The sequence below is a fragment of the Temnothorax nylanderi genome, unplaced genomic scaffold, assembly GCF_030848795.1.
Source record: "Temnothorax nylanderi isolate EJ_2023f unplaced genomic scaffold, tnyl_v1.0 TNYL_tig0349_pilon, whole genome shotgun sequence".
Taxonomy (NCBI): domain Eukaryota; kingdom Metazoa; phylum Arthropoda; class Insecta; order Hymenoptera; family Formicidae; genus Temnothorax; species Temnothorax nylanderi.
Window position 1 is genome coordinate 58,072 of NW_027249411.1, and position 27,780 is coordinate 85,851.

The 27,780-nt window shown below is 37.4% G+C and overlaps 2 protein-coding genes across 4 annotated transcripts in view; one reads left to right on the forward strand and one right to left on the reverse strand.

The window, feature by feature from the left end:
• The window catches only part of LOC139781621 (matrix metalloproteinase-2-like), a 76,606-nt gene that overhangs the window by 40,843 nt on the left and 7,983 nt on the right, over window positions 1–27,780 (reverse strand). The window contains exons 1-2 of one of the 3 annotated variants that reach the window (XM_071720477.1): window positions 26,015–26,066; window positions 18,678–19,936 (exon numbers count right to left, since the gene is read on the reverse strand). In XM_071720477.1, the coding sequence (XP_071576578.1) occupies window positions 18,678–18,788 (111 nt within the window). In that variant the 5' untranslated portion in view covers window positions 18,789–19,936; window positions 26,015–26,066. Of the gene's footprint in view, window positions 1–18,677; window positions 19,937–25,888; window positions 26,067–27,780 lie in introns of those variants that run through there. The other 2 variants (XM_071720476.1, XM_071720478.1) reach the window with 2 other exon arrangements.
• LOC139781619 (beta-glucuronidase) overlaps window positions 15,246–27,780 on the forward strand; it is a 38,981-nt gene continuing 26,446 nt past the window's right edge. Inside the window, exon 1 of the mRNA XM_071720474.1 lies at window positions 15,246–15,263. The gene's annotated coding sequence lies outside the window, so the exon portion shown is untranslated. The remainder of the gene's footprint in view (window positions 15,264–27,780) is intronic.

Genomic DNA, 27,780 nt, shown 5'->3' on the forward strand with positions numbered 1-27,780 from the left:
TACGTTAAGTTTATCGTAATCCCGGCATATATCCCGCAAACGGAACGATGCCTTGACGTCAATGTCATAGCCCCACAGAAGCGTATCTAAGATGGATATGGCACGTGCCCTAGGCGCTACTTGAGAAGGAGGGCGCAATTAACTCAGTAAGGCCTAACGTTCTCAAGCGCGGTAGATATATTAATGCATATAAAAGACAAAACAGTCTGACAACCGAATTTAATACCTAAATTTTTGTGAGAGGTTTTATTTCCTTCGTTAAACCAGTAAATTACCAAATATTTCATTCATATGCAGTTATACGACAGTCTCGTGTGTGTATCTATAATCTATATATTCGAGAGAAACATTTACAAAACTCAGATAAAAGGAGAAAGTCTCTTGAAGTTCTGATACCGTACTGAATCAAATAAGGCCATAAGTTGTTGTTTTTACATTTATCCCCTGAAAAATATATAAATAATAAGAAATATTGTATGTATTTGACGTAAATAATGGCTCATGCATTCTTTTTATTTTTTCGTGTATTTTTGAGCTTATAACATTTGTATTCATTATGGCTCTTTGTTTTTGATATAAGGACATTAGAAAATAACAATTTTTACAGTTACGGACAGCTGTTCTTCAGGAAGGATGATAAGATATCTGTCGAGATTAAATTATTAAACAGAGTTTAATGATTTAACTGAAGATGCAGGGCTTGTGAATGACAAAAAATATATTTAAGACGTACATTAACACAGATAATTGAGAGGTCATTCAGCAAGTTAAAACTAATACTTTCATATTTGACAGTCTCGAATCTATGAATCAAAGCAGACTGTGTGATCTTGCTGTACTGACTGAGTGTAGAAAGAAAAGAAACTGTAAAAACTGATTTTGAGAACATCATAGCACCAATTTTCATCATTGAAAGCAAGGAAGATGCAGTTATAATTTTCATGTATGTTAAATAAAAGATTAACAAACTTGACGTATTTTTGAGCTGATATATTATGATAAAGTTATATTAAAAGATAAGTGTCAAATGTTTAGACAAAGGCGCAATTTCAGTGCTTGCCATAGCTAGGAACTATTTTCCACAAATACGCCTCTGTAGCTCCAATAAACAATGACGCGAGTGCAATTCGCGGAAGAGCGCGGTTGGTAAGATCGCGTCCCGCTGTGAAACACACGCTGCAAGTACATTAATGAATTTATTGTTACTTTTCAATAACCCTTTTCCTCTATAACTTCTAGTAGAGAAAAATAATCAAATGATGCACCTACTAAAACTAAAAGATAGCGAGAGAAATAATGTGTGCGGAATATCGTTTCTGAAAAGCATAGAATGAAGCAATATGGTGCGCAATGAATAAAGTCAAATTCCAAGTTGGATGCCTGAGCGATGTGATCCAATCAATTTCTGTATTTCTATATCGAAACTAACCGTAGAACGCTCGACAATTCGGATGCGCATCGAGCGCGCTTATTGCAGCTCGTTTCGGTGTTTGTAAATATTTGTTTGCCGGAAACGCGATGGAGAGACGACGACGCGGACGTAGGGCGTAACGGAGAAGCGAGGATAGCTACACCCTCAATTGCTCGACTGAAATTGATGGCGTCAGCGCGCTTCCCTTGGAGCGTTTTGTTTGCCCCACATGCGCCGCACGTACACATGCACGCGTGCAAACACGTGTGAATGCATACCTACCTACACGTCTGTGCAACGGCGCCAAAGAGGTCGTCGCCAAGATGACGTCATCTTGCCAAAAATGACAGTTCCTTAATGCCCTCCGAGGTTACGTGAACCTTCCATCTCGATCGATTGATGTTTCAATCTAACAAGATTGAATTTTCAATGTAGCAAGGTTGACAGTATTTTAGTGCCACCTAACAGCTTGATTTCTAATACATATCTTTTATTTTAAATATAATAAATGTCATAATTATATAATCGCTTTCAATTCTTTCGTTATTAATTGTACCTATTGAATAATCTGATATTTTCATAATTAGAATATTTATCAAATTTCTTAATATTTTTTTCTGATTAAATCTATTTGTGAGCGAATTTTTAAGAACTTCTTAACGTAATAAATATCACGGAAAAAAAGGATTTGCTATTTTTTGCTGCGAGATCTAATTAATTTTGCAATAATAGCAAAACCTTTTATTGCAATAGTAAAGTTCAGCAAAACTTTTTGCTATTACAACAAAAGGTTTTGCTATTATTGCAAAATTAATTAGCTCTCGCAGCAAAAAATGTTATATAGTTGTTCCATATTTAACAATAGATTTACTGTTGCAGTGAATCCTTTTTTTCCGTGATAAGATCCCAAATCTATTCTTATCAATAATTTCATTTCTTAGTGGTAATATTTTATTATAATTTATACTAGAAATTAATACACATATACATATGCATATCTATACATAATAAATACGCATTAAACTTGACCATCTTAACTTTTTGAATGCGCAATACCATATCGTGTTCCTACACATTAAAACAATACCATTTCATCCTAATAAATCTTAACTACCCAGGAATGATTCATGGCGAGAATCAGCTCGTCGGTGATCAAGTTATCATTAGATAACTTGACAGACGTAAATAGAGCTAAACGAACTGATCCCGTTACCGATAATAAACTCTCCAAAAGGAGTGTGGTGAAAGAAAAGCACGAACGCGCGATTCCGAGGTCGGGAAAATGTCACGTACGACACGAAAAGCATGAGTAAATGAGTCACAATATTTTTCACAATGACTATCATCGAAGTCAGTTTCCATCACGGTCCAGAGATTCCTCCTAACCGTCTGCCCGCCTCTGCGGCCTCTGCCTACCTAGCCGAGAATGACTAATGGGGACTCATCGTTAATTGAGATACACGACGACGAGAACAGCTGCGCGATCGGGAGGAGCCGGTTGTTTTTTACGGATTGGCTCCACGGTCGCTAGGATAATCGTCAGGAACGCTTAAAACGCCGCGCCGGTTTTCAAGAACTCGAGCCAACTTGACATTCACCAGAATTGTTCGAGTTTCGGTGTAATGTACCGTGCTCCGGGTAATTAGCCCGTCTAATTGGAATGTCGTTTTTTTTTTTCGAAGTGATATTACGGTACCCAAACTTGGTAGAAATGCTAAAGAACATAATAAATCCGAATAAAACAAGGATATCGCTTCTCAATATTGGTTTGAATTGATTAAATATCATTATTAAAACATAATGCACAAGATGTATTTTCCAGGCATTTTCGCATATTTTCCGTGAATTTAGCTTCTGCTACTACGCTAATATCTTTTACTCTAGCACTTCGGAGTCTGAAATCGCGAAATTGTTATTGGTCTCACAGAGCAATAACCCGATTGTGTGCAGCCTTTGACTCGGTAGCGCAATACCGTATGAGGGCACGTCACGATCGAGGAGAACGTTGGCACGATCTATCGGTGGGTGGGGTTGTTCGTTGCCGGCGACGTTCGCCACATGTGTTGCTAATTACGGCGTGCCGGCGGTGCCGGTCTCGTCGCGAGAAATCGACGGCGGCGGCTTCGTGAGCGATGCGAGTCACGCCTGTGCACGCACCGCGGCGATCTTACGCACGATCGGCTCGCGATCGAGGGAAAGAAGGAGCGCGGAGAGAAACGCGGCGGGAATCTTGCGAGAATCCTACGCGAAACGGTACAGAAAATGCCATCGGAAAAGACGTCACGCGAAAGAAAAATTGTTCGTCTGGATCCCAGGAAGATCCTAGAGGTTCTAACGACTCGAAAGATCGCGAAGAAATAATATCAGAAATGCGCGCGGAAAATAATTCCACTCATGGGATCCTGGAAATCTTCAGTTCCAAGGATTCTCAATATTCTAAAGATCAATGTCGAATATTAACGAATAACGAGGGACATGGCCATTTTCGTAATTGCATTGCACGACGCCGACGATGTATAGGTACTCTCTCGCATGCGAATACATGTTGCGACCACGACAGGAAATTGTATCAACCGGTTAGGGTCGAGCGCTGGTAATTACAAGAGCGTCGTTTAACACTTTTCTTTCATTATGCATTTCAACTGACACATTTTGCAAAAATTAACAGCACAGTATAAAGTTATTCTTTAAATTGAAACTATAATAGTTTCAACTGTAACCTACACGATCAAAAAATCAGAATAAATATATGTTTACTCAGCTTTGTAAGATATTAATTAATTTATTTATGCATTAAAAATTATGTACCATATATTTTTAATTAAACACTTTTATATTTCGGTTCAAAGGTTAGATTTCCATCGAAAAAGTTAAAAAGAACAATAGAGGAATAAATAATTTCGCGTTTACCAAAAAATTTTATTATGTTTCTTTGTCCATTTATTTATCAGTGAATGTCCCGAAAAATTTTCTTCTTAGTCGGAAAAAAATAAAATAAATCACGGTCAACCCTGGAACAGCTCTTAAAAAAAGGGGGTCACGAGAAGATGACAGGGATGATATTCGAAGCATAAATCCACACGGTAAGTTAATTGAATACCGCGGCAATTAAATGAACGACAGTCGGCGCCGTCGTCGTATGTACGTCGAATCGTGGCACTTTTTTCTCCGCTTGAGAATCGAGCGAGTGGACGAGCACGTATATACACACGCGTGCACACGCATGTATCTCGATTGGCGTCTAGACGTGCGTGAGCGCAATACGCGTGGGCGTAACGGCGCTAACTTTTTTCCCTTTTTCCGCGAAGCCAGAGTTGAGCCCCGCGAGCCCCGTTTTTCGACGAGCGATTATGATTGAATATCATCGACGACCGAGTACGCGAGACATGACGATATGCGCCGCACGCACTCACGCACGCACGCATGAACGCACGCATGTACGCACGTTACGACGCACACTTCCAAGAGTTCTGCGTGTACGCGTGCTGGCTGGCGCTTCCTGCAGTTAACGACCTCGATCGCATATAAATGCCCGGCTTAATGGTTTCGAAGTAAGACCGAAGGCCCCGAGCGTTTGATAAAGTACACGCTCTCGAGCGACGAGACCGGCGTGTGGTTCAGAACCTAAAAAAAAAAAAGATTCGCTTCGGAGTAGCAATATGTCAATATCGTGGAATTGGAGCACTCGATATCTTGGAAGTAGAAATGTCATATATCATTGCGAATATATATTTTTGCTTCCAATGACGCTGACAGATGGCAAACACCGACGTAGGTGAGATCCAACAAGTATGTGTTTCAGAATAGTGATATATTAATAGATTAGTGGTATATATAATATAATATATTACATCAAAACGATATGGCAATGTATCGCTAACTAAACATTGTTGTATAAGATACGGATATTATATATTATTAGTATATACTATAATTGCAACGTGTGTCAAACTATTAATTAAAGTCAAATATTTAAAAAAATATTTGTATAATTTATATATATGTATTGCTGTATTATCATGCTTCAACGTGCTTTAACTTACATTACCGTGCTCGAAGATAAAAAGACAAATATTTTAATAACTTTCCTTCAATTTCTCAAGCACTTAATTATTCTGGTACAACAGTATCGATTTAATATTCTCTCTGAAGAATCCATATCTAACAAAGAGATGTAAAGTCGATACTCGAATCTATCGAAGTTTATTGTTGTCGCTTTTCCGCGATGCCGATTGGTTCTCGCTGCGCTTACTTCATTTGCAGCTGTCATCGTATATTTTGACAGTTGTGTGTATCAAGGAATTAATAGTGTAAGAGTAATAGCATAATGTTAAAGCTAAATAGCGCGCGCGAAGCGCGCGTCTGTGGTGTCTAGTATAATAAATGTATGAGATACATATAACCATTATACAAGATCCATACGATCAATATATAGTATTCATTCAAATATAATGCTGGTATTAAAAAAAGCAACATATGCATTATCAAAGTTACTTCAGTTACTTAAGAATTTCTGCGTGCAACTACTTGACGTCACAAACTTATCGTAACATAGAATAATTTATGCCATATTATTATAGTAATAAAGTATATGTGCTATAAATATGTAAATTCACAATTTCATTTAACTTCATACGAAGTTTTAATTCTCCAATCAGTGTAAAATGCATTTCAAAAAAGCTCTAACTTTTAGTTAAAACTTCGAATTCACGAATTGCATTTAAACTTTCTTAAGCAAGCGAAGCTCTAAATGTGTTATACTTCGATTTTGTTCGAGAAATTTATTATTAATATCTAAATTGTGTTAAATTGCAAGTTCGATAATTGCGCGAAATGTGATATTTTTCTGACAATATCCGAGAAACCGTAAACCCTACCCGTTAATCATACGATGCTATATGATGAAGGGTCTGGTCTTCAATAATTTGAAAGCTAGGGTAAGAGGTGTCATCCTCTGCCACGCCACGAGGACGCTTTTAACGTGATTAATGGCGGCAAAATCATCGATTAACCCCTCGATATCGCGCCTCAGAAATCACTTGTGTATATTTAATCATGGCCTTAACCCAATCTCAATATCCCTCGTTAATCTTAAAATATTAAAACGATGATAAATATAGTCTATCTATAGACACTAATCAACAATATTTTAATTTCTGACTGTAGAATAATTAAAAACCAGTATAGCGTGTTCTAGTCTTTTTGGAGAAAAAGACTTACATTACTTGTTAAAGCGTATTCGAGAAAAGTATAAAAAGATGGAAATATGAAAGACATGAAAAACGAATTGCTTATGCACAAAAAAGAATAGCTATCTCCTTACAGCGATTAATTTTAATCAAGATAAGGCTTAATCATACATGGTTGGTGTATAATTAATTATAGCATAGCGCCTTATTAAGTGAACCTCGTGCAGTTATATATATATATATATATATAATTATGTCATTTGCAGAAAGAGATGAGTTCGCATATATACCGCGCGTTTACAAATGACTATTGTGCCGGAAACTCAGTTATCCAAACACGAAGGCTGCGTTATGCGAGCAAATGTGAGTCAAGAGTCGGGAATAAGCGTATTTAGCGCTAAATGAATAGTACAAATGTGGTACGTAAGCTCGAGAAGCATTCTCGCTGTACATAGTTCAACGTTAAATGCAAAATGGTCCAACTCTTGACAGCAAACGATATCATCGTTTATATCGCTGTGCATGATATGCGGTTGCAATGTAACGTATATAGCCGCATTCGGGATGAAATGTTCGATGAAAATGCCAAGGTCGTGTTGCAATACAGACTCGAAGTATCCGGAGAATACAGCATCTTGCTCGCGGTCGCGTCCGCCTGTCGGTCAGATCTTCGAAAGACGAGTTGTGGCCGAGTTGGGGAAGCTTTCTCCCGTGATCCGACCTAAGTGCTTTCAATCCCTCCGGACTTAACGATTTCAATTGGAATCACATGCATCACGTCTCGCAAAAGACGAATTCGTTTACGGCTGCGAGACGTCCGAAATGTTTCCCTCGAGATGTTCCATTTCGACTATTCCTATAGGATCCCTTTCTCACCGTTAAACAGCGCGAACAATATTTGCCGGGATATTGTTAGAATATCGGAATTTTCGGCTAATTCGAATGAGACTGTCTCTAATCTTTAAATATTTTCGTGAGCATCTTTAAGCATTGTTATTATTTTATCTTTATCTTTTTCGCACGATATAATTATAGAAGACTAATATCCCAAACAGCACGCATATCCAAAATCGGAACGTGAAACGTCTAAGAGACATCTTTTAGACGTCTTACGAAATGATGGCTAAAAGACGTCTTATGTCCCGATTTTGGACATAGTGCTGTTTGAGATTGTGACGTTTGAAATCTATCGCTATATAAATTTTACTTAATTTCGTATTTTTATCACAATCTTTTCATAAAGTATGCCTACAGCCAAACTATAAATATGGTCTTTTCTCGCTTTTGTTAAGAATCGAGACACGTTAGTGAAGTTTCGTACAAAACAGTCGGGCAGGCAGACGTTACGTTTTCATGGCATTATCGATGTCCTGCATCGCCTCGAAACATCCCTTGGAAACGAGGGTGGATTCTCGCGGCGGCAGACACACGAACACAAACGGACAGAAAATGGTTTTCGTGTTCGTCCGCGGGGGAGGAAGATATGGGGGCGCAGGCGCCGCGACGCTCCAAGTATATACGCGTGCAGCAACACGCGCGTGTTGTAGTCGATAAGCTAAAGCGACTTTCGGGATCGACCGTGCGGCTCTCTTAGTCATCCGCCTCGTGTCTGCACGACATATAGAGGTACGTAGTAGACGCGAGCGATATAGCACGAATAGAGCGAGACGGTAGTCACCCACGACGCACGTACGCACGCACGAAGTGTACAATAACGAGGCGGTCGGTACGGGAGTCGTTTGCTAATTCCAGGCACGTCTTCGTGAAGCGCAAACCGTATGATGTGCGAAACCATACATTGAAATCTTTACCACTTAGATATTGGAAAAGATCTAAATTTCTGGCTTCTTACTGTTATTGATTTTACGTCAAATAAATAGATGTATTTTATTCCGATGAAAGTTACATTCGCTAAGATTTTGACAAAATGCAGAAAGAAATAATAACGTCAAAATGTCAATTGAAAAAACTAACTATAATAATTATACTGAAACACGTTTGTATTGTTTGGAATTATACGCAGAAAAAAAGAAGTGTCAAATCAGAACTTATAAGAATCTCAACTTTTTATTTTAACCTCTTCTTCTTGGTTGAAGTATATAAAACTTCGTTTAACTATATAAATAACTTCATTCAAGCAAGTTTTCTTCGTTTAACGCAATATAATCTCGTTTCAAGATTATAGATTGTTATCTGAATATATAAGCTTGGTACTTCTTTTTTCCCGTGTAAGAACTTTAATGTCGGTTTGGACACTTATTCCAGATTGGAATCATAATTTCATTATAATTATACATTACTTGTATTGCAAGTACTTTTTACTATAATATTCTTAAGACATTACGATTATTTACGATAAAGAGATCACATCTTAGTTCTTAATTTCGCGGAGCGGAGCGAAACTTATATTACGCCGCCGTTAAGCTCAGCTCTGCATATAGCTCGATGCATATCGAGAGATTCTCTGCAATCTCAACGCAGAATTTGCTCATCATTCGCTCATTTGCATATTTATGTTTGCTGATCGTCGGCGAAGGTACGCGCGCGATCATGGTGTTTGCCTAAGTAAATCTACAAATTGCGTGCAATTCACCCCCCCCCCCTCCCCCGCCGAACTTTCCATAATTATTCACGCGCGAGTTATGCCCCGACGGTTAATCCCGACTTCCATTCACGTTCATCCACAGTCCGAAGAAGTTTCCGCAGAAGCATCCGAGAAGGAACTAACTGACGGATGTGAATGCGCCTCATGAACGTCGCAGACGCTCGTGAGCAGAACTGCATTGCGAACGAGCTGAGAAACGCTCGGGAAGCTTCGTTTACTGTCAAAAACGAAATATTCCTCTCTTCGCTTGTGTACATTTTCGTGATGTCGAAATGATATGCGTCGCGAGAAAAATAAGAGGACTCTTTTAAAAAGTTGAGTTAAACTTGAAGGAAAGAAGCAAAATTCCGTCTTATTCATTGAAATTTTGTAGTGAGGATTGAACGCCATAATTTTTTTTTCGTCTAAAAGAAGCAATATACAGTAAAAATATAGCTTAATTACATAAGAGCTGATAATTAACGATGTAACGTAAAACATCGCTATTTAAACGTCAAGGGTTAAACGTATAACCTCGACTATCGAATAATCTCACAACTATAGCGGGATTCTGTAACTCGACTTAACGACAGTTTCGGTATCGTTAGCACAGGTGTTATATATCTATATATATATATATTGTATATAAGTAAAAAACCTGCACAACGATACTGAAACTGTCGTTAAGTCGAGTTACAGAATCCCGCTACTGAGCTTTTGTTGAACGGATCTCGTCGTTGCAGAATCGCCGGAAAAACAAAATAATAATAGCTGCGGTCGGTATATTCTAACTGCAGCGCGCGCAAAAGAGAGGGCCAAACGAAAAAGCAAATCAACACAAAACGCGTAATAAACGGGCGACAGTGGAAATTAATATGTGCATACGGCCAAAAGTATGCGGAAATTCTAAGGATAATAGGAAAGTTAATAATGCGCGCCGCCGGACGTGAAAACGCAACGGAAAATGAAACGCCGCGTGCATCCGAACAGCGACGAGCGCTGTGCACTTAATAAGGTGCAAACAAACGGAGGCCATAATTCATACAGCCGTAATTCAAAACTACGACACACATACTAACGACATATTAACCGTGTATCAAGAGATTACAAAGAGCTATGGTATTTCAATTTTAAATTTAAATATTTGAAGTTTAAATATCGTATAATCATTACTTAGAAATATATAGCTGTACCTTAGAGGTGAAAGATTTTCAGTTTTTGTCAAAATGGAGTCAATACATTTTTCAATATAATAGAAGTTTCAATTGTATAATGATAAAGCGTCTCATATATCTATTATTACTAGTTCCTAAGATACAATGTTTAGAAAAAGACGTATTGAAAATTTTTATAGTGCCTAATTTTTAAACCAAGGTACAACGTGTTACTGGCAATTGCACTATTAAACATGTTAGTTAAGATACTTTATTAAAAATTTCACAAATAAAGTTGCTACTTTTATTTTATATCTGCAAAATATATCATTTCCTTATTTAAAACTTTAAACCTTGTTTTCTCGAAATGTTCAAAAATAGACATACGATATCCTTTATCTCTAAGGTACAGATATAAAAAGTACCTAATTATAAATAAAGCAAATCGCACCTAGAAAAAGGTAGCAAAAATAAAAGGAAAATCAGTAAATGTTACAAAAATTAAAAATTAATATGTAAATTAAAGTGGATCCTATAGTGGCAGTAGTTACCGACATTTTTTTATTTTAAGTAATCTTTGAATTGGCTTTACAGAATGGCAAAATCCTTTTACAGAATTAAAGTACGCACAAAAATCTAGTCCGCGACACACGATTTCATATCGAGAACGAAAAAAAATTAAAAATTTTACTAATTTGGGCACATACAGCTGTCATCTGACGACAATAACAAAAATACTGCAGTTTATATATGTATATAAAATTACACCCAGGCGGACTAGGGACAACATGTAGAAACAATATTGTGTAAATAGAACTACGATTCAACGCCTAGAAAAAAAGATTTTCTCTAATAAAGTTTTATTAAGCAAAAGCACATTCAGGTTGATAGGATAAGCAGTATTGCGTGTAGCGAGAGATGGCGCAGCAATCGAACAAGGACAGATGCCTCTCGTTAGACAAGGACAGATATAGATATATAACATAGAAAACAGGATTAGAAATGTTGACATTACCGACGTCGAGGAAGTTCGGCCTCCGCTATAGGATCCCCTTAAGTACAGTGCCCGTCAATGATTCCTTTCCAGTCCGCGCCCACGTTACCAAGTGGAAGCCTGGAAAGGAATCATTGACGGGCACTGTACGTAATACCATCAAATTAAATACCTATATACATATATATGTTTTAGTAAAAAAGATGTTGTAATAATAATAGCAACGTAATAACAACATAAACTGAGATACCTACACAATAGATTCAAATATTCGACAAGAATTTCAAACTTGATTTAAGCCACTATCGTAATAAAACGCTCAATCGTTCAAAGAACAAAGGGAATCTCTATAATATAAACTGCTCCTCTTCCCGAAGCGATTTACTGCGAAACGCAAATCGCGAAGATTCCGCCGTGAAAATTTCACGGTAGTCGGAAAGGACAAGGCTTGTCCCGTCATTTCGATAGTATCGACTCATGAGATGAAAACACGACGAGAAGGAGAAAGAATTTGCGGCGCGCACCGTTGGCAGAAATGCATTTCATCCTACCGCCCCGCCGGAGAATGCAAACAAATCCGGTAAGTGAATGCAAAAGCAACACGATCTGTCGGGCGAATCGGCCGAATGGAAATGCGCTCCTTTTCCTTCCTTTTTATTGCCCTTCTCTACATCTCTAGCGGCAAGAGATACACCCTGTTTCCCCCGATCGGTCGGACGGTCGGAATTACGCGATAGTGCAGCTTTCGATACGGCCCCGTCTCTTCCTTTCTGACGCGAAATTACATGCGAGTCCGTGATTGCGCCAAGAGTTGCGGAGGCCGACACAAACAAGCTTTCAAAAAAATTAGATTCGCGATGCCGATCGATGACGAGGCGCGCTGTTGCAAAATTCGTTTCGCTATGTAAGCTACACGGGGACGCTGATGGGATCTGGGATATTCCAGAATCATCGGCGCATTTAGCAAATGTGAATCAGATAGACGCAATATATTGCGAGATCTGGCAAATCATCTTAAATAATATTACAATATTAAATCGCATAAAAGAATATTATACTTGGAGATTTATGGACGACACGCAATCTATTGGAAATTAATTTAGAAGATTAATACCTGCTTACTTGTTCCAACTTTGAATTTATAAAATTTAAATTTATTCGGTGAAAATTTGATCGAGAGATAAACTTTTCGGGTGGAGTTCCGAAAACGCCCGACCTCCGATTTCGATGAAACTTTGTGAAAAGCTTCGTTTTGAGTTGAAATGAAAGCCCTTAAAAGGAATTTTGGCGACTCCTATGATAAAGCTATTTTTTAAGATGAAATGATAAAAAATATACGAAGACCTTCATAATTGTACGGGATGTTATAAATTGAATATATACTGTTTTTATTGAATAATTATATATAAACAAGCTTGTAAAGCACGCCACGAACCCATGTGATAATCCACATAGGTAAGATGACGCGCTTTACTAATATTTAACTGTTCTGCTGTATACACTTTTCACGCGAACTGAGGTTCACCCACACCCCCCCCCCCTGCTTTCGGGGGAGGTGCGGTAGCCCCGAAATAGTTCACGCATACACTTTTCACGCGAACCGAGGTTTACCCACACCCCCCCCCTGCTTTCGGGGGAGGTGCGGTAGCTCCTCCCTCGCTTCGGCGTATAGATTAGTGACGCGCTTTAAAAGTATTTCATCACAAAGTTTCACCTAAATCGGAGCACGGACATTTTCGGAAGAACAGCCTATATTTTTTATCATTTTATCTTAAAAAATGGGTTTATCATAGGAGTCGCCAAAATTCCTTTTAAGGGCTTTCATTTCAACTCAAAACGAAGCTTTTCACAAAGTTTCATCGAAATCGGAGGTCGGGCGTTTTCGGAACTTTATCCAACTTTTCTGTAAGATTTTTTTTTTTCAGAGCATTCTAAACTTTTTCGCTTTGACTTTATTCAGTGATTTTTATATTCGAGACAAACTGGTGCGTCCCGCAATCGGGCCGCAATGCGGCAACTACATAAATAAAATATATCAAAGTATATATTATACATAGTTTACCGAAGCGAGATTACGGATGCAATTTTACGCTCGCGTCCTTTTTGTTCATTCGATTCATCTATTTGGATTGGTGAGACATCGTTGTAAGTATTATTAAAATGTATGTAAATGCTATGCTAACGTATTGTAGCAAATGAAAGAGAAAGAGACGGAGAAAAATCAAAAACTGTGCGCGGCAGCAACTATGCAGAATATCCCGCGCGAGATATATAGAACTCCTGACGAGTTATATAGAAACTATAGAAAGAATCGAAGATATAACGTGTGTCATATGCTGTATTCGTCGGAAATAAACCGAATGGATACGCCGTGTCCTACGGCGGGAATGCATTTTCTCGCTAACTTTCTCGGAAGAGACGCGTTTCGAAACTTTTATGGGAAACACATTATGTTAGAGCGCACATAAAGCATTTTACGTAAATGTCGCGTTTCTTTACATCTATTCTTCGACGAGAAATCTTATTTTTTATTAATGGCATTAATATCATAACGTTTACGTAAGATATAAATTAACTAAATTAGATATATCTGAATCTATAAGAGTTTTATTTTTCATTATTCTCCGCCATAGAGTCTAAATATGGTGATTTAATAAACAGTCTGGGTTTAATATAAATGTAAGTTAATTAAATCTCGCAAATTACAATTTTGACACAAGATAAATATGTGCTTCTTCAGATTTAAAAATGTAAACGCGTATGTATTATGTACCTACTATTATTACATAGATTTTGTATAGAGTTTTAAATAAGGTTTTTGTATAAAGAGAGATTTAAAAAAAAATATATATATATAACTTTTGTATCTCACAATCACTATGCAATATTTTAATACTGCATCCTGGAGATTAATAAAAATTCTGATACGAAAATGTCACAACGGTTTTTGAATTGTAAGCAATTAAGTTTGGCCGATGATATCGCGTAGAGTACGCATTGTACAATCCCACACGCATATCGATACGATATAAATCCCGAAATAATCTCGCAAATAATAAATAAACTAATAAATATTTCAACGATACCTCGATACGTTGTCACCAGATGCCTCTTCGTTCTCTATTGTTCCTTCGACGCTTTTTGTCACCCCCAAAAATTATAATTATACCCACGAGAATACGATCGCGCGGCATTTTAAATGGCACTCGCGATATAATTGCACGCGATCCTCGCTTTACTACATCGTGATGAAAAGATAACGTGAAAGAAGTACGGTCGTACCAAGCTACGACGAGTTTACGCGGTTGATAATTATTGAAATACGAGGTAAGATAATTATCGTGCTCATTAGTCTAACGTATATAGCGATGACTCAGTTCTGCGAGTTTCGTTATGATCAAAAAATGTGAGGGTGGCATTGGTAAAATTTTACTTTGATACCACGCGATTAATAAATCAGGTTAATGGCTTTTAAGCCGCGATGAGCTTTCGAAAAGCGCACGATTGGAATTGAGTATTATATGCGAGCAATATATTTCGAATGCATAAATCTCGCAAAAGTATGCGTATAAAAAATGATTGTTGTATCACTTTCCATTACATGATGCGACAAGTTATATATGTATAATATAACTCCACGTTCTTCATTGCAAATTACACAACTAAGCTATATTGACTCGATAAAGTTCATCGAAATGCGCAAGCTTATCATCCACAATACGCGCTGTCTCTTATAGAGAATGTTGGCAGTTCTAGTACTTCTAATACTTGCTACTATCGCGTTTCGAGTGATGACAATATTGACGACGACACACGGAATCGCTCGCGCCTATTTCCAGTTCGAGTGCCGCAGTACAAAAGGTAATGCGGCGACCTTTCGGCGCGCCGTAAACAACAAATGCCGAGCATCGTTGGACTTTCCACGAAATAGGTAACATGAAATATTCCCCGAAAATATTTTGTCGAAAGCTCGGCATTTCTTATTCCGCTTACCGCGCGCTATGTGGCTATGTTTACGTAAGATCACCGCGCTACAGCCGTGACTCGTGATCGCAGGAGATACCAGAAGCGACAAGTGACCGAGATTCTCTCTACATGTAGGATAAAAATTGAATTAAATATGATCAAGATAAATTATAATCGCGCTTAAGCTTCAGAGAAGTTACGTACATTACATTAAGCCATTTAAAAGAATAAGGGAAAATGGAATTGCTATCCTCTGCTTTTGTGCAATGAAAAAACGCGCGGCGTATTAAGACCTTCAAATATCACAGAGCGCAATTTATAATTTCCGCTGCCTAGACCTTTGCTCCGGCAAAGTCCTCGACATAATAAATTCTCTCTATTAGTCGGTCGGCTATTGAAAATTCATACGTTTCGCTACTCGGCCGATCAAATAGAATTTGATTAATTAATGAGGCTAATTATCACGCACGGACACAGTTGTAAGCGATTATATGTACGTCCGACGAAACGCTAATCGGATTAATGAATCGGCAGCTTTACGTTAGAAAGTACGCGAGGCGAATCGGAGAAACTATTTTTGTGCAAAAAGGGAACTATACTTGTTACGTAGCAAGCACTAAGCTCGTTCTCCTACCAGTCATTAATATCGCAATAAAGCCGTGCACGGAAACCAACGGAAAAAGTTAATGCCGCGGAACGTGATGTACGCACAGTTACCATTAATTCCCCAGAGACCATACCTTTGCGAAGGGAAATCCTTTTTCACTACCAATGTCCCTTTTTCATATATTCGATAAATTATTCCATTAGAAACTGTCTTGAATTAAAGAGAATTGCCGGATTAAATTTATAAGATCAATTCATTCCACTGGGAACTTGACCAAATCCACTGATCGAGATCTGATTATTAACGTTTAAAATATAAAATAGTTAAAAATAGAATGATTTCTCTCCGTTTTATATCAGAAAAATATTTTGTGATTTTCCATTTTAGATATTAACTATGTAAATTTCACGTGACAAATTAGAGATTAAAACGCAAAGCTATGCGTTTCAATCTAAACAAACGGAATTATCATTCATCACTGACGCAATTCTCCCTCCCATAAATATTTAATATGACGAACTAAGATATTTTATTCGCAATTTATGCGTAGATCTATGAATCATTCCTACAAAAGTTACGAGCGATTCTCTTAATGTATTAAGATAGTGGAATGTTACGTTACGTTGAAAACTATAGGACTGTCCCTAGTAGAACCGCAAAGCCCACAGGGAAACCCGGACGCTATTACGAGATATGTCATACCCACACAGACGCGTAACCAGTCGGCTTTACGAGCTTCTGCTTAATATTAAGTGTCTTATGAATACGAGTACAAATACATACACACACACACACACCACAAAGCCTTGTCTGCATGCGTGTAGCTTTATGAATTAATGTGATTAATGCTTGTAGATAAGCGAGGTTAAAGGGGATGGTTTCTTTAAAAAAAAAACCTTCGGAATGATCTTTTCTTATTGTTCAGGCTAAAGGAAAGTAGAAGAAATCGATGCATCTCTTTTTATATTCATCATGCGTAATATTTAATATGTTTAATTCCGAAAGGATGCAATTTTTTCAGTATTAAATTATGTATAAGATTAACATTTTAAAAATATGTAGGTATTATTGTTCATAATATGTATTCACCTTTTTATGTATCGGACAGTCATCCGTGCAAATTGTATAAATTTAAAAAAAAGTACGATCTCACAAAGTTGTATTTAATATCAAAAAGTATAATTTAAACGGGATTTATAATTAAAAATGAAGTATTTAATTTTCACGAATTCACATGTCGATGTTTGTGTTGTTTCACGCAAATGATTGAACACTGAACATTTATACTAATTTGAAATATTGCAGTCTCAAATGTATTTCATGTTAACAGAGATTTAGTTTTAGAGTTAAAACAGATATTTTTCAGAATTAATTTTTATAAACAAAATATGTAGTACCAAATAGTAGCAAGATGATTATTTATAAGCATTGATTTCTCCGAAATCTAGAGAGAAAATTGGTAGCAAAATTTCGTAGAATTGATATAGGCATGAAGTAAATTCCAATTTATCCGGGATTACATTATTCTTTTTGAAATACGGTCTAAATTGCCTTCTGCTAAATGTCCTGCAGAAAAGGTTGATCCCGCTCTCGCGATCGCAAAACATATACTGTATGTATATGAGTCAGATATGCGAGATAATCGATTATACAATCTGTGAAAAATCAGACAATAAAAAAAAACTATCAGAATTTTAAAAATTCGAAATCGTATTTGAGAAGTATTGACACATTTTCAATATTGTGGAGGTGGAGATTAGATAAGGTATAATAAAACTGAATTCGTGAGAAAAACACCCTTATTTTAATTAAATTAAAAAATATAGCTTATGATTAAAGCTTACGATATAGATTATAACTTAAGAAGGTATAAGCTTATAATGGCTTTTAATAAAATATGACCCACCTGGTTTTTCGTGAATAGTACACTGAGAGAAATAAATCGTTCGAAAATTAACAAACGGATAATCCGATAACTTTCAATCGGAATTATAAAAAGCCGATCAAGGCCAAAATAATGTCCGATTAATGATATCCAGATATCATTGATAATAATTAATTGAATATCATAGATCGGACATTATTTTGGCTTTGATAGGCTTTTTGTAATTCCGATTGAAAGTTATCGGATTATACCCGTTTGTTAATTTTTGAACGATTGTCCGATTATTTAAACCTGGATTTTTCTCTCAGTGTAATAATTAATTACTCGCGCGCGAGCGCCGTTAAAATTATTCCATGACATGGCCCTCGTAATCTCCACGAGCGCAACTCGACTCATTGTCAGAGTCACGAAAACTTGAGATTTTTCGCGATTATGAAATATTCAGCAATTTACAATGATACTTTGTTGCTCAATGCAACGAGATACTTGCAATTAGTAATATTGACGAACAAAGAATCTCTTGTAACAAGTAAATATATTTACTTGTTTGCAAATGCATTATGCGCTAAATAAACTGAAAATATGAGAAAACAAAGTTAAAAATGTACATTAATATGGAGAATATGAATTAAAGAAAAAATTTATACGTTTTTACTGTTTATCATTCAATATTATTTTCTGACAATTTATAAATATATAGATTTTCAAAGGAATTAGCTAATTTTTTATACAAATTTTTTACAAATAGTAATCGATTAATTACTATTCGTGTAAGGATAAAAAAATGCCTTGACTGAATATTTTATCGCGGACGGCAAGGGCACGTTTTGTCCTTCGCTTCACCTATAGATTCGGTCGACGCAGATAATAATAAAATGTCCACTCACCACTTTGTCGTCCGCGTAGATGATTGAAGATACCGGCGCTCCGCTGCTGGCGAGCACAACGAGAAAAGCGGCGACGGCTATGTAACGTATCATCTTCACGACGGTGCACATCTGTCCAGCTTCCCCGAAGAAGATCACCCACACACGATTTGCAACACTCGCGAGAGAGATCCGATGTTCTCTACGATCGTGGGAAAGTTTCACGCAAACTCAACAACGATAAACCGCACTGTATCGAAGTCAAACTTGCCGTCGGGATCACACACCGCTACCGGCTATCGACGGCTCTTCAAATCCCTTCGGAATATTCGCACAAAGATAAAAATTTCACCGGTAAATGTTGAGTCTCTCCTCGAGGTATTCGAGACGCGCGAATAAGTAGAACAGAATCGAGATTCCACTTGGCCGATCTATCGGATTTTTTCGAGATACCCCGCGAAACGCGAGGCAATCAAATTGAAGATTCCAACGAATGCGTCAAAGAATCCGTTCGGGACGATCGAAGCGCGAAGTAGCCCAAGTAAAAATCTCACCTAGTAATTTCTCAATCATATCAGGATAGTTGTCGGATGATCTTGGTCCTTTCGAAGCTTTCGAAGTAACCGAAGCGCGAATTATCTAAAATATAAATACCCGTTAGCTTCGTGCCTCTTTAAAAATAACTCTCGAGGCTCAAAGTGTATTTAAAATACGCACTACGCTGCGTAATCAGTCAATCTGTTCGAGGTACTCGCGAAATAATTCACGACAGCGATCGATGTCTCGTATTTTCTCGAGCGACTAGTCGCGAGGCAGTGTCTATCGGATGAATGAATAGGTTCCGCGATTAGGATTAGGACGAATTTATCGACGATGGGGACGCTTGCGTGACCGGACGTAGTCTACGTTTAACGTCCACGTCTCCAGTCTTCGGTGACGAGCCGAGACTTTTCCCCTCACTATACGATTATTCCTCCCACCGACGGGTGCTCCTCCTGCTTCCTTTTTTCCTTTCCCACTTCTTCTTTGTCTTCCGATCGTGCGTCTGGACTGACCGCAACGACGACGGTGATTAACCGATGCCTCGCGTCGCTGCACGCTCCTTACTTAACTTCTCTTCTTTCTTTCCTTTTTCCTCCTCGCGAATCGGCCGACTTTCGTCAACTCGGTAGTCTTCCTGCGCCGCCCGCGGCGATAATGACGACGGCGGTGATTACCGGCTTCTTCGTACTTTCCTCCGGATTCGGGCTTTCCAGCGGCTGGCACGTCCATCCGCCGACCTAACGAGACAGTTATAGCCGGTTAGAAAGAGAAGTAATCGAAACCTACCTTACTATTACTAATGCTTGCAATGAAAATTTATTTCTTAAATCTTTCATTCCAAACATCTGTTTGCGTGTCCCACAATATTAGTTGAAAATCTTACACAGCGTTTATTTATTTAACAAATAAAACCTTTTATTTTACTTAGAAAGATAATCTGAGAATTGCAATCCCATTAATTTATCTGTAAATTTGCTCAATTAAATAGCTTGGTAACAAGATCTCAAATTAAAATTTTATTACGTTCATAAGATCGGTTTTGATTTTAAAAAATGAGCCAATTATCAAACACACAAAGTACCGAAGAGATAGTATCATTGTTACGCGATGAAGGGAGAATAAGAAAAAGAATGTCGGCTATACGAATCGAGATTCAGCCTCAACAGAAATTGTCTGGGGAGTGTGGGGACAAAAAGTATGCAAACTTCATCGGACCCTTTAGTTCCGAGTACGGTTCCAGAAGAACCATTCGACGATTCGCGCGAAACAGTGCTCTTTTGTATTCGGCAGATAAACGATTGCCGGACTTAATGGTCCCGAAGAGCCCAGATTTCTCGTCACCTTAGAGAAATATTAGAAGAGATGGGAGGGAAAAAAATAGGATCAAGTTGAATCTCAGCCAAGGGAGTCATCCAAAAAAGAATATCCTGGATTTTTATAAATCAGATATATATGACGCATGCGTGAAAGCTAATCGATGTCGTAAAGTCGCAATGTACATTTGCAAGATATTCCGAAAGTTTTTTTAAATTGTAGATACAAAAAAATTCGTTTTCGAATTAATACAATAAGGATAAAAGGAATATAATCAAATTTTAAAAAAAATTTCTTATTTTTTTATCGGAAGTCAAGAAATTATAGAAAAAGATGGAATCTGCTGAAATTCTTTTTGATCAATCGCAAATCCATCAAAGAATCTGGAATCTACGATTTGGAGAAAGCGTGATTCGCATATGTTGGTCAAAGGATTCTTTCTATTCTATATCGTGAAAATACGCGCCTGTGTTCCGCGCGGCGTAAATATTTCCATTTACGCCGCGCGTCCGAGAATAAGCTGAACAAGTCTTTGAAAGAAATATTAAGAAAGCGGAAGTAAATAACAAAAAAGTCAGGAGAACATAATTAATAATTATATCTCGCCCCAGCATGTTAGATAAAGTTGCGCGCACGCTTGATGAGAATTTCGTTCGGTCCATTTTATTTTCCTTGCATCCGCGATTAAAGGGAAAGTAATCTCGACGAATCTTAGACTGATTAATTCACCAATATCCAAGTTATTTTTCAATTTTGAATTTAATTTCAAATTTAAATTCCATATGTATAATTATACATATACTTTTTACATGGAATTTAAGTATATATATATGTGTGTGTTTATTTAACATTAAATTTTGAAAAATTCGGAAATTTACAAAAAAATATATTTGTCATAGAATTATTTACAAAATCGTATTTATTATAGACTCTTATGATTATCAACTCTCTAGCATAAGACGACTTCGCCCCGGTCTCCCCTACACTATCAATTTAATAATAAAATAATAATTTTAATGTATAATATAATTTAGGGTAATAACATAGTGGAGATTTTATTATACATCATATAGATGTTAAATAGATAATTACAAATATATTACATATATTAGATTAGATGGGATTGTATCGATTGCTGAATTATATAACGCGTGTTTCTCACTCTCGCGATAACTCATGTAATAAACAGGCCGTTAACGTGTTAAAGCGCGAAGGTTTACGGAGGTTATCTTATGAAGGACGCGAAAATGCGAAGGCAGATCGAGCGACAAGGCAGAAGAATCGTCATCGACCGACGGCGACGGCTGGAAAAATGCCGGGAACGAGGACATGAGATAAAGGAAAGCCGATCGGAATGGCGGCCGGAAACCGGAAGAAGATCACACGCGGGCCCCGAAAGAACTAGAGGATCGTTATCGCCGGGGAACGTGCCAACGCGAGCTTGGCTGACCTCGTTTTGTCGTCATGTCTCGATAATCACCGGCATTCTTCACCGTACGACTGCCTGCCAGCCAGTCTGCCTGCTTGCCTGCTTCTCTAGCTGTCTGTGACATACTCGCCGTTTTCATCTTACGTCTCTAGCAGCGATTTTTCTTCGCAACTTGATGTCCCGATAAGACAAACGACCGTTCTGAACGATCAATCTTAGGCAGGACCGTAAAGTTACTTTCACGATCTGTAAGAACCCGGAAAATGATGAACGCATTCCAGATCAAGGTGATACAAAGGTGCAAAGGTGGTACAAAAGTTCACAATTTTTCTGTTAAAAAAAGTGAAATTCGAAACTTGTTATTTTCTCAAAGAGGAAGTCGACTCAAGACTAATTTAAAAAATCTTCAAATAAAGAATACGAAGTTTCGAAGAATTTGCGGATAAGAATAATGTTATATCTTTTAGACGGAATTTTGAAAGTAATTTTTATTAAATAAATTTTCCAAAAACATTAGACCTCGACGGCAGGTGGAACGCGATTGAGTGAACTGCGCAATCTCCCTATCAGGACATTGACGCGAGTCTTTCTTTCTTTCTTTCCACGGTAAACACAATAGATAAAAGACTGCGGGGACAAGAAGAGAAAGAGAGAGACTCGGTCGAAGACCCTGATGAGATGCATCGGAGCAATATTTTTATTCAAGTAGCCTCTTTCGATCGTCAGCTTGACCTATTCCGAAATTCACAAATCACTTGAAACGATTTAAAACAACTTCAGATTTTACATACAAAAAGAAAATGTATTATTCTATTTGGCAAAAATATTGATCTAAATTAAAAAAAAAATTTTTTTTAAATTTTAAAAAGTAAAAATATTAAATTAAAGAATAATTCTAAAGCTCTTCATAGTTTTACGAATTATGTTTTATTATAAAATCGATTATTATCATATGCAAAGAACAAAAAACAAATTAATGAAGATTATACTCCAGAGATACGATCCACGTTGACGTGGATTCGGAAAAGCAAGCGCGCAATTTCGAGAGGAAATGATTTCGGAGGAAATGGCGGTATTTAGCGGAAAACATCTCCTATATACGTATCACGTTTTCCATGAAACGGATAATGTGAGTTTTATTTAACCGCAGGAGCACGATAAAAAACAGTAATGTCATGAAACAAAGTGCAACGGTAATGATGCTATACACACGATGCTGTGTAATATCACACTTCCCGATAAACACTGATAATTTTTTGGTATCGCGCATACATGTATAAGTAAAAGAATCTCCAAATATTCGTGAATGTTCCTCGGTACGGAAGGAATTGTCAGTGTAATTGTTTTTAAATTTGGATGGAGATCTGACGTACGTTACACAAAATAGGGACGGAAAAAAACAAGCTTTTAAAAAGTTATAAATCTCTCAATAAATTCCGAATCGATTAACTGTTATTTGTAAAACACCGAATTGCTTTCTCGCTTAGTAATCGTATCAAATTTCTTAGAGCGCGCGTTTGATGGTCAATAAGCGAAATGAGTTCTAAAAATTATTGTAGAATGGATGATTTATCTAATCTGTTGACCGGACGAGTTTCATTATTTATACTATTTATAGATTCAATCAACGCGCTCTTCTCGATCCGCTCGTATCTATAACTTATGTATCCAGACGAAAATCTGCACGTACACTCAAGACCGCGTGTTCCGGATTTTTTTGCTTTCGGGAAAAAAAATAAGAAAGAAAGACGAAAAAACGAGGCAAGAAAGAGATAGAAAATCGGCCATGATGCTGCAACTGCCCACTCGCGCGGGTATTTTCTGAGTCGTAAAGGTCTTTCCTTCTTTCTTATCCTCGCATCTGACGGTTTACAATGCCGCTTATAATATCGTATTTCGAAACGATCTGAAGGATTTAACAAGCATAAAGATTGTCCAATTTAACTACAATCTCATTTAACTTTTCTTATTTTAAGATAATTTAACAAATTTTATCGGAAAAGGTCATTCTATATGCTTCTGTGTATATTTTTATCTTGCATCAATCAAAGACTTACGACTTCTTTAATTTTATTTATCATATGTATCTCTTACTATTTTAAAAATAAATTGTAGATACCCACATCTATGACAAAAGATGTTCAAAATTACAAATATTTGGAATCATTATATTCTCTTCATTACGGCGTATGTGTGTTTTGCGCTTGAAATTAATTTTAAATATTTATATCCTTATATATTCTTAAGGATAAATAAAGGAAGAAACAAAACATGCTTCAGGGAAAACGTACGTGAAGCACTGCAGTACAGTGCTATAGAACGCAAGTTCTTCTAACCGGGCCATCTATCTGCTTGCATTAAAGTTGTACTCGTTTCTTGAACCTAGACCGTGAAATATATCGCGCGCGTACCTTGCGGCATGAATCAACCTGGCCGGGGCACTCAGGGGGTTTTCCGGAGCGTGGACTAGTGCAAATAATTCACTCCATATGCTAATCGCATCTAAATCGGTACACCGATGACTCGCCCTCGCACGCTATATCGAGGCTGTATCGATATCGTTTATACTGTTACAACGTAACTTATTCATTGTTAAAAAGAATTTTGACTGTGCTTACGACAAGTATCTCTCGACACTTACCACATATTGGTATAATTTATTCAATTATTCATAGCTCGATTGTCTCCATTATTAAGCGTTATTTACTAGTTGATTTTATAAAACTGACTTTACATAATTTATCGGTAATTGAGTTTACACTCGTACTTCGCAAGTCCTTAATTAATCACGCTAAGAAGCTTTGAAATCACGTTTAAGATCGGAATTCTATTAAAAGCGGAGTAATTATACAAATTTAAAATTAACTACTAAATGAGATTTTATATAGCTCTCGTTTGAGTTCCTGGAATTTAATTGACCGAATTCGCCCGTTTAATTTGCAATAATTATTTATCGATTAAAATGTATACAGATGTATACACCTTTTACTGTCTCTAGGCTCAATATAGTTGTACTATATCAAAAGTATCAGATAGATTTATATAGACAGATTTCCATTTCCGTGTTTTTTTTAGTCGTATTTAATTTTTTTTTTACAAATTCCCATTTGTTGCTCGTTCACGAGATTCGGAAAAAGAAATTCTATTTCGCGCTTAAAAATTGCGTTATCCGCTTTTTTTTGTGAATATTGATACAAGCTGAATTCTTGTCATCGACAAGTTTTCAATTGGGAGGAACCTAAACTCTGGTTTTGGCTGGCAATTTTAAAACGTGACGCGGCACAATTCGCAACATGTCCTCCGTCCGTTGCGAAAAAAGTTCGATCCCAAATTCAAGCGTCGCGTCGTGCGCTTCCGTTCGCACACACATCGCCGTTATACACAAAAAAATCCGGTATATATCCTCCCTCGTTTCCGTTCCCTTCTCCTCTCCCATACGCATTTAGACACACACAGGCACACGTTCACATGCGCACAATTTCTATATTTCTCATAATCGTTCGTAATCTCGACGCAAAGGTAAATTTTCTATCAAAGATTACCCCCATTTAATCCTTTAATGAAAATTTCTAATTTATTTACAAAATTCAAAAATTCCTTTTATCAGTGCTCCAGAATTATTATGCAAGACTCTCTGCAAATTTTATTCAATTCAATTCAATGATCATTATTTTAGTTTCAAGTTGCGTATGGCAATCAATGAAAACACGTTAAGAAATCCAGAGATTAATTTATATTCTCGAATTAAAAAAAAACAGATTTTTGGGAGCAATAGCCAAAATGCTGTGCTAAAGAATCGTCTCTTCATCGCTGAATTATAGTCGTCACCATAATTTCCACATCTTTAAACTAAAATAACTATATCCTGCACATTGGCAGACGGTTACGATAACGTTGCAATTGCACCAGGGACCAACTGTTTTCGGACAAAGCCTCGTGAACGTACAATGTTGCAATCGGTGTGGTTCGCGCTATCATCTCCGCGCCGCCGCCGCCGACGACGACGACGTCATTTCCTGTCCCCGGCGGCGAGATCAATCGCGTTAATCCCAGGAGGATTGCGAATACGCACTTGTGCACCCCTTTCGAACGGAGAAGCACCCGCATGCGAACAGCGCGCCGCGTGCCGCGCGACTGACGCCCGTCTCCTTCGAGGGCCCACTCTGTGTGATACCTCCACCTCTCCCGCTGCCCTCTCTCTGCACGAGAATCCGTCCTCGTCTCACTCGCGGTCTGAAGAAAGAAAGAAAGAGAGAGAAAAGAGAGAGTCCTTTTCCCGAAGGAAGCCAAATAGTATTCATATCTATCCTTCTCTCTCTCTCCCCCTTCCTCGCCCCTCTCCTTCTCTCTCTTTCCTTCAGTCTCCCTTTCTCTTTATTTCTATCTTACTGCATGAAAGAATTGCTGGAGCGAAAACATGTGATTGCGACACGTGCAAATTGACAAGCTTTGATCCCCGCGATTACTGTGAGTAAAGAATTCTTTTCGCGTGAAATGTGCTGCAAATTCTCTAGGTTTGGATAATTTGTTTTATATCTGTAGTCTGTATCAATAATCCGTTTCCAATTCCCGCGAGGCGTGTTTATTTGGAACATAAAGAGATTAAAATTAATTATTAAAGAATATATAACGTGTGTTTTGCTTCATTTTTAAATCAGTCCATCGGCAACATGTGAAATTTAATAAAATTCCGTCGAATTATTATTTACTTATTTGTACGACCGCTCCTTCGTTGTTGTTGTTGTTGTTGTTGTTGTTATAGATTATTTATTTATTTAACATTGATTGATTTATTTACATTACATTTATTGTATCACTGTTACCAGATTTATTAGTATTTTCACGTTTATTATTTGCGCAAATAAACAAAAAATTAATTTACTTGGGCCGATTTGTTCGCAATTAATTGAAATTAATTTTATATTACTTGCAGCAATGACGAGATATAGTCTCATTTCCCATTGGGTTAATATACAATTTTATCATAAATTTTTAGAAACTTATGATGACAGTTTAAGCAAATGAGTGAATTATAATAAGAGCATGCAGGTGTTTGCAAAACCTAATAAACATATTCAACAGAAGTAATGGAGACATGAAATTTTTAAAACCACATTTCTATCCAATGTCCCCTAAAAAGTATGTCAGGTCTCAGAAGACCAAAGTTACACAGCGTAATTTATATGCACGATGCCCATAAAGAAAATTGAAAATTACATGCGCAATAAAATGTCTTTGTAACGGAAGTTCAATTATCGAAACTTCGAAATTGCCTAGGTGTTTAATTACGAAAAATTAAATATATAGGTTATAGATAGCAATATTAAATTTATTGAGGAATTCAAATAAAAACCGAATGAAAAGCGACGAATCCTGGCATAATCCTGCATAATTGTCACAATTATGCAGAAAAGAGTCCATCCACGCTGCAAAATTGAATACCTTTTCGACCGTATCTCCAGAAAACATCTCGGTATGCCTTTCACGAATGATGCGGAATCTAGGTTGAATATTAATGCCATTAAAACCAATTGAATTCAAATAAAAGGATGCGAATGCAGAAGACCCCACGTATATCTTGGCGCTCGTTCAAGAATTTTCGCCCTTTCCTCGCAAATCGCGCATCTTCCTTCACCAGGCACACACGCCAAAAGGAACGTATGACTTACATAAGTTCGAAGTTTCCGTATTCCAGTCGCCGCGAAAGTAATTTTGTCCGACATGGAGATTTTAGGAATCTCCTACGTAATTTAAAAGGAAACGAGGAGAGACGGGAAGAAATATCGGAATCCGGAGTAGCAGTGTAATGAAGCGCCGCGCGCCGGCTTATTCGTCGCT